Source organism: Mustela putorius, unplaced genomic scaffold (genome assembly GCF_011764305.1).
Source record: "Mustela putorius furo isolate JIRA1106 unplaced genomic scaffold, ASM1176430v1.1 tig00000145_pilon_pilon_pilon, whole genome shotgun sequence".
NCBI lineage: Eukaryota > Metazoa > Chordata > Mammalia > Carnivora > Mustelidae > Mustela > Mustela putorius.
This window is the reverse complement of record NW_025421294.1, coordinates 33,660,873-33,675,152: the sequence shown is the minus strand read 5'-3', so window position 1 is coordinate 33,675,152 and position 14,280 is coordinate 33,660,873. Positions and strand designations below refer to the sequence as shown.

Below are 14,280 nucleotides of genomic sequence, written 5' to 3'. Positions count from 1 at the left end.
ACCTCCCACTAAAGAGACCATTCTAAAATGCAGACCAGGCCCTTCCTGAACCAGGCCCTTCCTGGAACCAGGGGTTCCACATTCTCTCAGACGAATCCTGGATCTGTGGTTGCAGGCTAGAGACTCTCCCTGACTCAGCACTATGCAGCCTTTCCGGGTTTATCTCCTGTTACTTCTTCCATCGCATGCTCCCTCTCCTCTAAATGCCCCCCAAGACCCACAGACAGACTCACAGACATCCAGATGCATGGCAAGGCTATTCCACGGGGAGTCGTGTTAGGCCAAGAATGAGGGGAAGGGGCTGGAGCCGTGAAATTTCCTTTAGGTCTATGGGAATAAGGTGCCTAAGTAGCATCAGGATCTCTGCTTGGGGGCAGAAGAGGTACCCTAGCTGGGTTTGGGTCTCTGTCAGGCTGAGTTTCTGTGTGGGGAAAGGGAAAGTTTGATCATGGACTCCCCCAGCAGAGCTGACGATTAGTAATTAACTGGGAGGAATCTCAGGGGGGGAGGTTAATCGGGGAACAGAGGGAGGGCAGCTAGGGTTTTAGGACTTTGCCCTTGACCCAAGGGTATAAAGAGGAGGGTCCCAGCCCTTCCTCAGGCCCCTGGGGCTTCCTTAAGCAGCTGAGCAGGAGCTGAAACACAGAACCCCAAGGTAAGCCCAGGGCTCCCCTCTCCCAAACCCATCCCCAAGTCTTAGTAGGCAATAGCCTATCGCCCCTGCTTCCTCTCCTCTGCCCTAATTCTGCTTCCCCTTCCTGCTCGGGCCCAGTCTAGTCTGGCTTACCCCCCACCCCAAAGGAACGAGGACTCATGCTCTTCCAACACTTGGAATTTAGCTCAGCACCCCCACTCCTCCAAACAGCCAAGGGCCCCTGGGACAATATAGGGGTGTGGGATTATGGGTAGCTGATAGAGGCTGGGGTACTCCCACCCCAACAACCAAGAACTCCTGGGACAGTTCAAGGGGCCCTGAAGCAAACCAACAGCTTCTCAGATTGGAGATAATACAGGGAAACCTCCTTATCTAAACCAGCCTTGGTCTGAAACTCATTCATGGGAGAAAGGCCATCAGTGTTTGTTTATTGCTAGGAGGCAGGGAGGCAAATGGGGAAGGAAATTCAGTTGTGAGGGTAACCCAGGAACTCAGGATTCTGGCCAGTAGACCCTTTCCTGAGTGCATGTCCAGCTGGTCCCAAGAGCCAACAGGTGTCCATGTCTCCTCATGGCTCTCAGAACGGTCAGAACTCCTCCTGCATGTGCAGCCTTGGCCCATATCCGCAAGCTCGGCTAACACACGTTCCCCAGCCCCCGCCGGCTGCAGGGCGCTCCCAGCTCCTTCCCCTCCAGGGGCCCCTGCACCCGCGCCCTTGTCCCTTGCCATCTGGCCCTTCCTACTCATGTTCATCTCAGCTTGATCATCTCTCCCCTCCACCCCCTGCCATGGGGCACACTGGTAGCACTTGTATCTGTCATTAGAACCCTTGGCCCTATTGCCACAAGGGATTATTTCATTGACATCTGTCTCCCCGTGAGACTTGGAGCTTTCTGGGGGCAGGAGCTGTCCTTGTATTTAGCCATTGCTCTACCCCAGCGTCTAGTCCAGTGCCTAGGCTACAGCAGATTCTTCATAAATACTCATTGCCTGATGAGTACAAGCATCTGGCCCGAGTACCTGAGCATCTCTGCTATTATGGGGTAGAGGGTATACTTCCCTGGGTGTGTGTCTAGGGGTCACACACCACGGGTATGTGTGCATGTGAGTATGGGGGTATGGATGTGGACAGTGGGTATGTGTAAGTTTTCAGGACAGTAGCTGTCCCTCAGTGTTGCTGCCACCCCACAGTGTGTGCCCAGGATGATGTCCTATGGAGAGAGGCTGGGGGGCCCGGCTGTCTCCCCACTACCAGTCCGAGGGGGCCACATGATGCATGGGACAGCCTTTGCCTACGTGCCCAGCCCTCAGGGTGAGTGCTCCTCCCATCCATGGACCCTGAATGCCCACAGTCGCTCACATCCCAGTGAGGTGTCCACCCCTCTGAGCCTATCCCGGGGCTTCTGGGAACTCCTAACCAGCCTCCCTCCCCAGTCCTGCACAGGATCCCAGGGACCTCCGCCTACGCCTTCCCCAGCCTGGGCCCTGTGGCCCTTACCGAGCACAGCTGCCCCTACGGGGAGGTTCTGGAGTGCCATGACCCCTTGCCTGCCAAGCTGGCCCTGGAGGAGGAGCAGAAGCCAGGTGGGTCCGGGCTGGGGGTGGACAGCAGGGGTGGCAACATTCAGTACCCTAGCCCCTGGCCCCAGTGCTCATGCCCAGCCCATCTCCAGAGTCTGGGCTGGCCCAGAAGCTGCGCCGGGCTGGCATGACCCTCATCAAGGTGCCCTTGATGCTCGCCTTTCTCTACCTCTTCGTCTGCTCCCTGGATGTGCTCAGCTCCGCTTTCCAGCTGGCTGGAGGTAAGGCCAGGGGGAGGGGATTGGGACAGGGTTCCTGAAGGGCATCACGCAATGCTGGCTCTTGTTCCTCAGGGAAGGTGGCTGGTGATATCTTCAAGGACAACGCCATCCTGTCCAACCCAGTCGCGGGGCTGGTGGTGGGGATCCTAGTGACCGTGCTGGTCCAGAGCTCCAGCACCTCCACGTCCATCATCGTCAGCATGGTCTCCTCTGGCTGTAAGTAGGCCCGCTGCGGCTAGTGAAAGGGCGTGGGGGGCTGCGTGCCCTGGAGGGGGCTGATGCAGCATGTCAGGGCTGGGGCCAGGGGGAGAAGGGGGCCAGGGAGTTAAGAGCAAAGGGCAGGACTCCAGCTTCTCGCACTCCATTTTCCAAGCTGTGGCCAGGAATAGTCTCAGCCAGGAGGGGTGTCTGAAGATCTGGAAAGGGTGGCAGGTGGGGAGTCCTGCCCCAGGAAGGTTCAGCACCTTATCACCCATAGTCACTTATTCCACTGGCCAGGGAAACAGAACCTGCTGGAGCTATACATATGATTTATTGCAAGGAATTGGTTTACATGATTGTGGGGCTGGCTGAGGAAATCCAAAATCCATAGGGCAGGTTGTTAGGAAGGGTAGGCTGGAACTCTCGGGGGGAAGCCAATGCTGGATGGCCTCCATTTTGCTCTTAAGGCCTTTTATCTCGCTGAATGAGGCCCACTGAGATCACCAAGGGTGATCCCCTTCACTTAAAGTCAGCCGGTTGTAGAGGTGAATCACACCTGTGGAATACCTTCCAGCAGCAGCTAGATGAGCATTGGACTGAATGACTGAGTCTTGTAGCCTGGCTAAGCTGACTCATGAAACTAACCACCACGCTCGTGTACCGTGCACACATGGGTACAGATCTGTCTCCACGTGCCGGACATGGGCCCTCGGATCCACACGTGCACGCACAGTGCATGTGTCCACCGTGCTTGGTCACACACATGTCCCTGGGACACCAAGACTGGGCAGTATCGTGGCAGGACTGCCCAGGGGGGGGGTGGGATGTGGGCAGGTGTTTCCGGGGCAGGAGCTGGTGGCCCTCACACAGTCAGTGAAGGGGTCTCCTCTTCTGCTAGTGCTGGAGGTGAGCTCTGCCATCCCCATCATCATGGGCTCCAACATCGGCACATCTGTCACCAACACCATCGTGGCCCTGATGCAGGCAGGGGACAGGACTGACTTCCGGCGGTGAGGGGGTAGAGTGGTGAGGGGCCTGTGTGTGTTGGGGGAGGGTGGTTCCCAGGGCCAGGAGCTCCCAGCCGAAGTGCATCCTGACCCCGGCCCGCCCTGTAATGTGGCCTCCCTGCTCAGGGCCTTTGCAGGGGCCACGGTGCACGACTGCTTTAATTGGCTGTCGGTTCTGGTCCTGCTGCCCCTGGAGGCCGCCACCGGGTACCTGTACCATGTCACTCGACTGGTGGTTGCCTCCTTCAACATCCATGGTGGCCGCGATGCCCCTGACCTGCTCAAGATCATCACAGAGCCCTTCACCAAGCTCATCATCCAGGTGGGGCAAGGCTGGCGTGGAGGGTGATGTGGGATAGTAAGGACCCCTCTCTCACACCCCCCACCCACATCTTGTGCACAGCTGGACAAATCTGTGATTACCAGCATTGCCACTGGCGACGAGTCCCTGAGAAACCACAGTCTGATACGGATCTGGTGCCACCCAGACCCCACAGGGGTAAGTCTCAGGTCTGGCCACAAGGAATATTGTACCAATCCCTTCCAGTCCCCCAGCGGCTTTGGGGAGTTATTACCAATCAACTTGAGTTGGCATGTCATTGATCTAGCCCAGTGGTTCTCAAACTGTGGACCAGAGGCACTTGTGCCACCTGGGAACCTATTAAAGCTACAAGATATTCAGCCTTTCCCTAGACCTAAGTAGGTCTAGGAAAAACTATCAGAAAAAACTTGAGGGGATGGGACAGAGCAGCCTATGTTTCAACAAGTCTTCTCAGTCAGCTCTGCGCTCAAGTTTGAGAACCACTAATCTGGCTCTACCTTCTGGCTTCACAGGGAGAGTATAGGTTCTGAAAGGCTGAGACACTTGCCCGAGCTTGTCCTACCATTTCAGGGCCCTGAGGACAGATCTAGCAGTTTAGGGCTCTCTTCTCCCCGCCAAGATGCCAGGGGCTCGTGACTCAGCTGTGCCACGTTTAGGGGCCCAGGTAACGTGGCAAGGGGGTGAAGGGGTTATGAGGGTGCCTGGGAAAGCTGGACAAACAGGAACAAGAAAAGGGGGCTGTGTGGAGACCTCCCTGGAGACACAACAGCGACTAGTACTCTTGTCGGGGCTCTTTCCCCTGGAGACTGCCACAGGCATGCATCCATGTGTCCTTCTGCACCGTTTCTACTGCCCAGAATGGAGACCTGTTTGGATCAGTGGGACGCTTGTGCACCTGCCATGACACCAAGCTCACAAGAAAGCAGGCAATCGGCGCACTTTCTCACTCAGCCACGGAAAGGGAAGTGCTTCATCAAAATCCTGATCCACGGTATTTGCTTTACCTCAGTTGCCACTTCCAAGAAGCGACTCCATTCAGAACAGAGCGAAGGCGACCCAAAGCCCAGGGCTCAGCAGGCCCGGCCCCCTCCTCCTTCCTACTTGCTACTTGATATCACTGGCCCTTGATCCCAGCGTGAACACAGAGCAGCCTTTCAACCCGCCTTCTGCAGTGCCTTCCTTCGCATCAGAGCCGTGCGCAGCTCTGGTCTGGCACTTCTGAGTGTTTCAGGCAGTCGGACATCAAAAAGCCCATGCGGGCAGCTCTCAGGCTGGCTTTGTGACCCCTCCAACATGGTGCTGCCTTCTCACCTGCCCCCTGGGCACTCTCTGAATTGCCCAAAACCTCTTCACTCCATAGCAGAATGGGGGCGACACAGACATCACACCGCTGGATCTTCACAGGAAACAAGCCACAGGAGGGAGCTCCTGGGCTGCGGAGTCCCTCCCTGGTGCCTGCCTGCAGCTGTGCTCAGCTGGCCTTCCCCCCTGCAACAGGTGCACCAGACGCTGCCTGCCCCTGCTGGAATCCTCACAATGTAGGGCAAGGTGGACACGGACAACCCATCTTCCGCAGGAGAAACCCGGGCCTGCTTGCGTGAAGTCAGCCACCCGAGTTTACCTGCCCAGGGCGCTGTCCCCACTGCTCCCTACATCACTTCCCTGAGTGCTGGTCTCGCAGCCGGCTGTCCCAGAAGAATGGGTCCGCCGCAACAGTATCCATACGGGATTTCCCTGGCTTGAAGAGTAGCAGACAGGTGGCATTCGAGCTCCCTTTTCTCATCCTCTCTTGAGGTCAGTCCATGTGGAACATGGCTCCGCAGCCCCGTGCCTGCTCTGGCCATGTGTGCTGGGGGCTCTTCCTGCACCAGACTCGAACTTTTCCTGTGACCACCATGTCTCCCTTCCAACCTGTCCTGGTGGCCTCCATTCCCCGCCCCCCAACTGGACCCAACCTCACCCAAGCCAGTCTCCAAGAAACCCAGTCACCAAAATCAGTATTGGGAATCTGAAGGTTTCCAGATGGTGGAAGAAAACCCAGAGGCAATTTTAACGTTCCAACACCTCTTGACACTCCAGGGGCCTACCCTTGTCCTGGGAATTACCTTCTGATGTACTCACACTATGGACTGCCAACCCTACTTGCCTGGTTTAAACAAGCATTCCTCAAGGACTTGCAGCCAGGGACACAGGATTTATCTCTGGTCCTTTTTTTTTTTTTTTTTAAGATTTTATTTATTTATTTATTTGACAGAGTGAGATCACAAGTAGACAGACAGGCAGGCAGAGAGAGAGAGGAAAGCAGGCTCCCTGCTGAGCAGAGAGCCCGATGTGGGACTCGATTCCAGGACCCTGAGATCATGACCTGAGCCCAAGGCAGCCGCCCAACCCACTGAGCCACCCAGGTGCCCTATCTCTGGTCCATTTTATAGGCTCAGAGAGGCTTGCCCAAAACCATACCATGGAGATAAGATGAAAATCCTGGTGGAATCTGGAGCCCATGCTTCTGAATCTCCATCTCGCTGCCTCTTCCAGAAGTCAGTCTGGTGTCCTATCATGTGTGTCCATTTGCTACTCTGCCCATCCCGCCTGAATGCCACAGCTGACCACAGCCAGAGACTTCTCCAGCAGGAGTAGGTGCGGCTCTAAGGAATTCTCCACTTTGCCACCAGATGGCGCAGCTGACACGGTGATTTCTGCTTCCAGAAAAACAAAGACACTGAGCTCCCGTTCTGCTTCAGGCTGAACTACGGCTCGCATCCTGTGTCTTTCTCCCAGGGAGAGGATTCTTGGAGCCTCACAGTCTTTTGCGAGCTTAATCGTGTCCTGCACCTCCTACTGGCACTTAAATCCTAACTCTATTCCAAGAATCCTCAAAACAAGCCCCTGGGAAGCGGTGGGCAGCGTTATAGACCTCATGCTGCAAGGCAAGGAAACTGGGGCCCAGAGAGGTTCGGTGTTTGGTCCAGTATCACAGAGCTGGGAGTGGCTCAGATGGAGTTGCAGCTTAGGACTCTTGGGGCTCATTTATTCTGTTCTTCCCACAGAACTCACCCCTCCTACCCAGGTCCAGGAAGGATAGGCACACCTAGGGGTATGTCCCAGACCCTGGGCTGCCCAGTTCTTTGTCAGGGCTAGAGGAGCTCCCCACCTTCTTGACAAGGAAGCCCTGGGCCTGCTCCCTTCCCTCACTCAGTACCCACTCCCAGCCTGACCATACAGCCTACACATTCTCTGGTATCCCCACTCCTACTCCTCTCTAGCCCTTTACAGTCTCTGCATTCTACCCCTCCCCCCCCCACCACCACCAGCTCAGCCAGAGCCACATAACCCACGCCAGAGGCACAAAACCCTGGCAGGAAGGTCAAGGGTCAAAACCCTAGACCTTAGCCCTCAGGTTTGCCCTGCACACACACAGCCAGCCCTGAGTCAGATGATACCCCCTGAGTCAGATGATACCCCCCTCCCATGAAGTTCCTCCCCTAAGAGACCCTGGGCCCAGCCAGGTCAGTGGGGCACAGGCTGATCAGGTACCCATTTGTCTCAGGGATCATCTGCCCAGGGCTCCAAGCTAGTCCATCACAGTGTTCCCCAACAGGGCCAGGACCCTGAGACACTGTCAGGAGCTATTGATCCTAACCTAGGACATCAATCTCACACAAACACATAAGCACATGCTCTTCCCACCATGTGGTCCTAGATGGGCCCGGCAATGGAGGGGGTCTAATCCTGATTAGGAGGCATGATGTCTTACTGAAGACTTAACATAAGTCTGCAGAGAGCACTTGGCACACATTTCCTCCCGTAACCTTTACAGCAGCTCTCTCTTTCTCTCTCTCTCTCTCTTTTGTTTTTAAAGATTTATTTATTTGAGAGAGAGAGAATAGGCAGGGGGAGCAGCAGGCAGAGGAAGAGGGAGGAAGCTCCCCGCTGAGCAAGGAGCCCAACGTGGGGCTCGATCTCAGGGCACCGGGACCATGATCTGAGCCGAAGGCAGATGCTTAACCGACAAGCCACCAAGGCACCCCTTTATAACAGCTCTTATGTCATCTGCTTTAAACAGGCTGAGAGGTGGCATGATTTGTCCCAGGTCATTGGCACAAGAAACAGGACTTGCTCACATCCACTGGACAGCTGACACACGGCTTTCCCCCTTACACCCAGCTCTCGCCTACCCACACAGCAGTTACCATGGCCTCCCCAGCCTGCTTTTCCGGCGGAGCCCACCAGAGACTACTCTCTCCTAGTTTCTCAGCTTGCAGCGGCGGCCTGGGTTTTGAGGGTGCCCCAGGGCCCTTGTCTGGCCAGCTAGAACACATATGAGTATACTGCCTCACTCACAGCAGCTCAGGCCACTAAGAGAAACCAGACTTCAAGCCAGGTGCCAGAAATAGTTCCCATTTCTAGCATACATTTTATAAATGACATGATTTGGAATAAACCCTCAAGGAGCCATGACATTGAAGGGCCACGACCCCACCTGAGACATGACCCTCCACACAGGAAAGGTCTGGGGCTGTGCTGCGGAGGGCAGAACTTCCTGGGACCAGTGCCCATATCAGCTCCCAGAGGTGGCAGAGGGTGAATAAGAAAAAGGCGTAGCTCTGGCGTTTTGCTTGGGGCCCTAGGCGTTCTTGTCCCTTTCTGGGGCTCAGTTCTTCCTTTGGGCTGGGATCCTGAGGGCAAGGAAAGGCTCCCCAATTACATTCAAGAAAAAATAATTCCTCAGTCCAACGAGGCTGCAAAGTAGTGGTCCAGACCAATGTGGCCCTCACATAATTGTAAAGAATGGGATTTCTCTTGCAGACTCGGGCCATTTGGCCATGCAGGGCTTCATCCCTGGATGGCGACAGTGGCCTGGAGCTGAGTGGCTGCTGCCCCTATAGGACCCAAACGCAGTCCTCCACCTCTTCCACACTCAGCCTGAGCCCCTCAGTTAGGCTACCTGCCTGGCCCTGGGCCCTCTGAATTGGGGGGGGGGGTCTCTCCCCACTGAGTAGGTGGGTAAGAAGTAGGTGGGGACTGGACTTCTGCCCCCTGGTGGTCCTCCTTCCCCATACCCCAACCTTCCCCATAAAGATTTGAGCAAGGGGACAGTGAGCTTGGACTAATGGTGCCTCTGGCGAGAGGATGGGGGCACAGATGCTGGGGAAGGGGGCAGGGCAACACCAGGAGAGGGTTGGTAGTAAAGAATGGGGAAGGGAGAATTTTCATAAGGAGGGCCATGGTCAGAAGCACCCAAGGCCAAGGAGAGGTTGAGGAGAACAAGGACAAGAAGCCACAGGATTGGGGTGTCTGGGCGGCTCAGTTGGTTAAGCGACTGCCTTAGGCTCAGGTCATGATCCTGGAGTCTCGGGATAGAGTCCCACATTGCTTCCCAGCTCAGCAGGGAGTTTGCTTCTCTCTCTGACTCACCCCTCTCTCTTCGTGCTCTCTCTTTCTCAAATAAATAAATAAAATCCCTGTGGGCCCCAGTGAGAGCCAGATGGGTAGATAGGATAGAATGAATATTCAGAGGGCTGACCGTGGCCAGATTCTTGTGTGGCAGGTATTTCCACCCTCAACTCTCCAGCAGAAGAGACAGGCCAACTGTCCAAGGGCATGTAGTCAGGAGGACCACCTCCATCCCCCACCCCCACCCCCCGCCTCTCCCTAACCTTCCCCCTTATCTCCAACCCCAGGCTACATTTTCCTAAATTCTAAGTCAATCTCCTCTTAATCCAGGTTCCCACCCCCCTGCCCAGGGCAGAGGCCAACACCAGCTGGACTCTTGGAAATGTCACCATGGAGAAATGTGAGTGTCTGCATCACAGATGTCTGGCATGGCAGGGGCACAGCTGGGCAGAGGAAGGGCTGCACCCACCCCTGCCCCCTGCCACTGCTGCTATCAGTCCCAGGAAAACCAGCTATCAACCAGCTCAGGTCTGGGGCTTGGGCTAATCCCTGCTGTTGAGGCTAAAGGAGCCTGGGGTGGGACTTTAGGCTCCAATCCTAAGAAGGCATCAAAAGTGGGGGGCTGGGAACCAGCTGTGGGGGTTCAGCTCTCAGCTGCTTGACACTTCCCCCCCGCCAGGCAACCACATCTTCGTGGACACAGGGCTGCCTGACTTGGCCGTGGGGCTCATTCTGCTGGCCGGCTCCCTGGTGCTCCTGTGCACCTGCCTCATTCTCCTTGTCAAGATGCTCAACTCTCTGTTGAAGGGCCAGGTGGCTAAGGTCATTCAGAAGGTTATCAACACAGGTGAGTCCCCAAGAACTGCATGTGTGCACCCCAGGACGGGACCTTTCACATCTTACTAAGTCCCACTGCTGCTTTGCTGTGTGATCTGGGCAAAGCCCTGCCGTCTTGAGCCTGTTTGTCCCTGTGAACAAAGAGGGGGCAGAGTCAGGTGATTTCTGAGGCTCCCGAGGTGCTGGCAGCTGGTCATCTGTGGCTGCCCCTGACTGTGGTTCCATTCCAGTAGGTGGCTCGAAACAGATTCTCAGTGGCCATGGACGCATTCAACAAATACTCCCTACACCCTTGGCACTCCCTACACTCTGGTGCCAAGGGTCCAGAGCTGAGCCCCAGAGACAGTCCCACCCTCAGGGAATTCCCAACCCAGAGGAGGAGACAGATGTGTAATGAAAAATAAATGATCGAGGGGGGATACATTCATATTGAGGGGTGATTCCCAAGGAGAAAGCAAAAATGACAGAGTATGGAAAAAGTTGCTTTCAGTGGGCAGTCAGCAGCCTATGTGAAGAGGCCAAAATGAGGAATAGCAGTCAGATGTGGCTGAAGAGTGTTCTGCGCAGAGGGAACAGTCAGTGCAAAGGCAAAGAGGCGGGAACAGGCTGGGCAGAAAGATGGCCAGCAGTGTGGGGGGAACTCAGTGATCGAGGTGGGGAGAGGTCAACAAGATCACAGGGAGGGAGCCCACCCTGGGGGCCCCCACAGGCTGTGATCAGAGCCTGGACTTTAGTAAGGGTAACGTGGGCCCTTGAAGGGTTGGGGTAGGGGGGTGACATGGTCTGATTTTCATCGGAAGCTTCATTTCAGGCTCTGGGGACGGTGCCTGGCACTGGCAGAGGTTGCATAATGAATGCTGGGGTCAGGTGCATTCGTGGATCTCTGGGAGCTTAGGGATGGGAGATACAAAGTCTGCCAGAGGGCCAAAGGTCAGGGAGGGCTTTTCCGCAGCCTTGTATCTACACGAAGCCCTGAGGAGGAACATGAAGTAAGAATGATATTCTGGGCAGAGGGGACAGTCTGATGCAACCAGGCTGAGAAGGGCCTTTAATCCAAGACCAGGGAGGGCGAGTAGAAGCCCCCGCAGTTGAGCAGGGGACTGGACAGACAAGGCCCTACCTGAAAGCTGGTACCCAATACCTCCTCCCTAAGGTAGGTCCTGGCTCCTCTGCCCATGCATGCCCTCCTCCTGACCCTGCTGGGACGGGGGTGTCCTCGTAGACTTCCCCGCCCCCTTCACCTGGGCCACAGGCTACTTTGCCATGGTGGTGGGCGCCGGCATGACCTTCGTTGTTCAAAGCAGTTCTGTGTTCACCTCAGCCATCACCCCACTCATCGGTGAGTGTCCATGGCATGGTGGGGCAGGGGGAGGGGCAGGCTGGCAGGGAAAGGGCCAAAGGAGGTACCTGGAGGTGAACCTAGCCTCTCTGTCTACCCCCAGGCCTGGGTGTGATCAGCATTGAGAGAGCCTACCCCCTCACGCTGGGCTCCAACATTGGCACTACCACCACAGCCATCCTGGCTGCACTGGCCAGCCCCCGGGAGAAGCTGTCCAGCTCCTTCCAGGTACTCTGGGAGGGTGCCTGCCGGGGGTGAGACAGGGCTGGGACTGAGGTGTGGCACCTGACACAGGGTAGGACACCACATATGAAAGTTTCTGACTGCCTACTAAGGCCCACCCACTATCCCAGGCTCTGTGGAAACCGAACGGGGCAAAGTCGGCCTGGTGCCAGCCCCAAGACCTTAGCATCTACCAGGCAGGATTTACCTAGATAATCAAGCAAACAGCAGCTAGTGGGATCTGAGCTCTGAGGAAGGGGTGCAGCAGGACGGGGGGCTGGGCCATTCTCGGGGATCAAGAACAAGTAGGGGGGCAGATGGCAAAGGGGTTGCTGTCCTAGGAGCAAAGGAGTGAGGACAAGCCTAGGGCTGGGGCCAAGGAGCCATGGAGCCAGAAACTAGTATGCATCTCTTTGCTGCTGGGTTCAGGAGGATCTGCTGGGGAATTTGCAAGAGGGGTCAGTGGGAGGAAATGTGTAGTGTTAGGGCAGAAGTGTCTCAGTATTTTCCTAGGAGCACATCAGCCCTGATTTTGCTGCTGCCCAGGCTGGGCCAGACTCCCGTTATCCAGCCGTACAGGCAGGACAGGGAGCGGGGGCCCACGCGTATCTCAGCCCTCTGCCTTCTCCTCTACAGATCGCCCTCTGCCACTTCTTCTTTAACATCTCGGGCATCCTGCTCTGGTACCCGGTGCCCTGCACGCGCCTGCCCATCCGCATGGCCAAGGCGCTGGGCAAACGCACGGCCAAGTACCGCTGGTTTGCCGTCCTCTACCTCCTCCTGTGCTTCCTGCTGCTACCCTCGCTGGTGTTCGGCGTCTCCATGGCTGGCTGGCAGGCCATGGTGGGTGTGGGAGCACCCTTCGGGGCCCTGCTGGCCTTCGTGGTGCTCGTCAGCGTCTTGCAGAACCGCAGCCCTGGACACCTGCCCAAGTGGCTGCAGACGTGGGACTTTCTGCCCCGCTGGATGCACTCGCTGCAGCCCCTGGACCGCCTCATCACCCGTGCCACGCTGTGCTGCGCCAGGCCTGAGCCCCGTTCCCCACCGCTGCCTGCCAGGGTCTTCCTGGAGGAGCTGCCCCCTGCCACCCCCTCCCCCCGCCTGGCACAACCTACTCGACACAACGCCACCCGCCTCTAGCCTGAAGTGCTGCCGGGGGGGCAGAGAAGGGCCTGCACTGGGTGTCCGCTGTGGACGGGTGGAAGGGTGTTTCCGAGCATACTGGGCATGGGCCTGTCCTTGGGTGGGTCCACAGAGGTCTGGGCTTGTGGGACTGAGAGTCTGTGGCATCCTGCATGTGTGGACTGATGCACCCGTGGGGGGCTGTGAGCAGGCTGCAGGGTACCTGGCTATGACTGTGAGTCCTTGGCCCCCAGGGGGGTCTTGTTTGGAGGCCTGTGCTTGGCTCTCCTGTACACACAAGTCCAACTCGGCAGAGCGGGGAGTAAGGGTGGGTCCGGAACGGGACTTGCAGCTGTTTGCTTGCACAGAGATGCGGGTGCCTGAGTCACTGGCTGAGTTCTCACCCCTCCCCGTCACCTTCCTCCCTCCATTATACCACCCTCCTCATCCTCACCCCGATGTTCTGCAGTACCGCCACAACCCCCTTTCCCGATATTGTGTGATGAAAAAGGAATTAAATCCTCATTATGCATTTACAATTCTGTGTGTTCTCCATCTGGGGAGGGAGGGAAACCATGGCTTGGGGTTCAGCAGCACTATTACCTGCAAGCTCACCAGTCCACCTAACCCTGCCTTAATGAGTCCAACTCCTGATTCAGACTTCCTGGGAGTCCTTCCTAGGGGCCGGGGCCACCCCCAAGGCAAGTATAAGGAGGGCATTCTGTGCCAACTCCCTCCCCCTTTCTAGGATAACATTAGTGTTCCAGAAAACAAGTGACAGGTGGGGGCTTGTCAGGAGAGATGGGGTGGGGGGGACAGGAAAGGTGAAAATAGGCAAGAGAGGCCATGCCCTGGGCCCTGGAGCATAGTGGACAGGGACCAGCTACCCTCCCTCCCATCTTTGTCCTTTCCCTTTGGGCAATAAACCAAGCCTCACTTAAACCCATCCAAGATTTTCAATTCCTCCTTTTCCATGGGGGCCCTGGAGCTGAGGCCTGCAGAGTGAGGGTCAAGGGGTGGGCAATACCTAAGTTCTTCCTTCTAGTCCAGAGAGTCCTCTGGGGTCTTTGGACCCCAAGAGGGAAGGAAGGCCCTAGGGCCCCAGATCTCACTGTGATGGTCTTGGACATGTGCTCTCCTTCCGCTCCCTTTGGGGTATGTGGAAGGAGACCCAAGAACTCGAGAGCCCTAGAGGTGCTCTCCAAGCTACCAGCCCTATTCCATCACCCACTCACAACACTTGCAAAGGCTTCCTCCTGCCAAGTGAAGGGGGTAAGAAGTGCACCGCCCTCCAGCCTTCCTCCTGACTCCCTGACACCCCATAGTGCCAGGCTGGGGTGCACCTGCAGAGGGATGTGGGAGGGGCTCCCTTTATAGTG

The 14,280-nt window shown here is 56.5% G+C and overlaps 1 protein-coding gene across 3 annotated transcripts; it reads left to right on the top strand.

Annotated features, from left to right (window-relative positions):
• Positions 1 to 581: 581 nt before the first annotated feature.
• Positions 582 to 13,440, top strand: SLC34A1 (solute carrier family 34 member 1). 3 transcript variants are annotated; one of them, XM_004737473.1, is made up of 13 exons: positions 582 to 655; positions 1,847 to 1,967; positions 2,090 to 2,239; positions 2,329 to 2,457; positions 2,530 to 2,673; positions 3,557 to 3,668; positions 3,792 to 3,987; positions 4,069 to 4,164; positions 9,712 to 9,781; positions 10,061 to 10,228; positions 11,441 to 11,557; positions 11,661 to 11,785; positions 12,416 to 13,440. In XM_004737473.1, exons 2-13 carry the CDS (start codon positions 1,859 to 1,861, stop codon positions 12,917 to 12,919), a joined length of 1,920 nt encoding a protein of 639 aa, XP_004737530.1. In that variant the 5' UTR covers positions 582 to 655; positions 1,847 to 1,858; the 3' UTR covers positions 12,920 to 13,440. The 3 variants fall into 3 exon arrangements, with proteins under 3 accessions (XP_004737530.1, XP_004737532.1, XP_012912473.1); XM_013057019.2 differs by having other exon boundaries at positions 629 to 655; positions 1,802 to 1,967; XM_004737475.2 differs by lacking the exons at positions 11,441 to 11,557; positions 11,661 to 11,785; positions 12,416 to 13,440 and adding an exon at positions 11,372 to 11,427.
• The last annotated feature ends 840 nt before the right edge of the window (positions 13,441 to 14,280 follow it).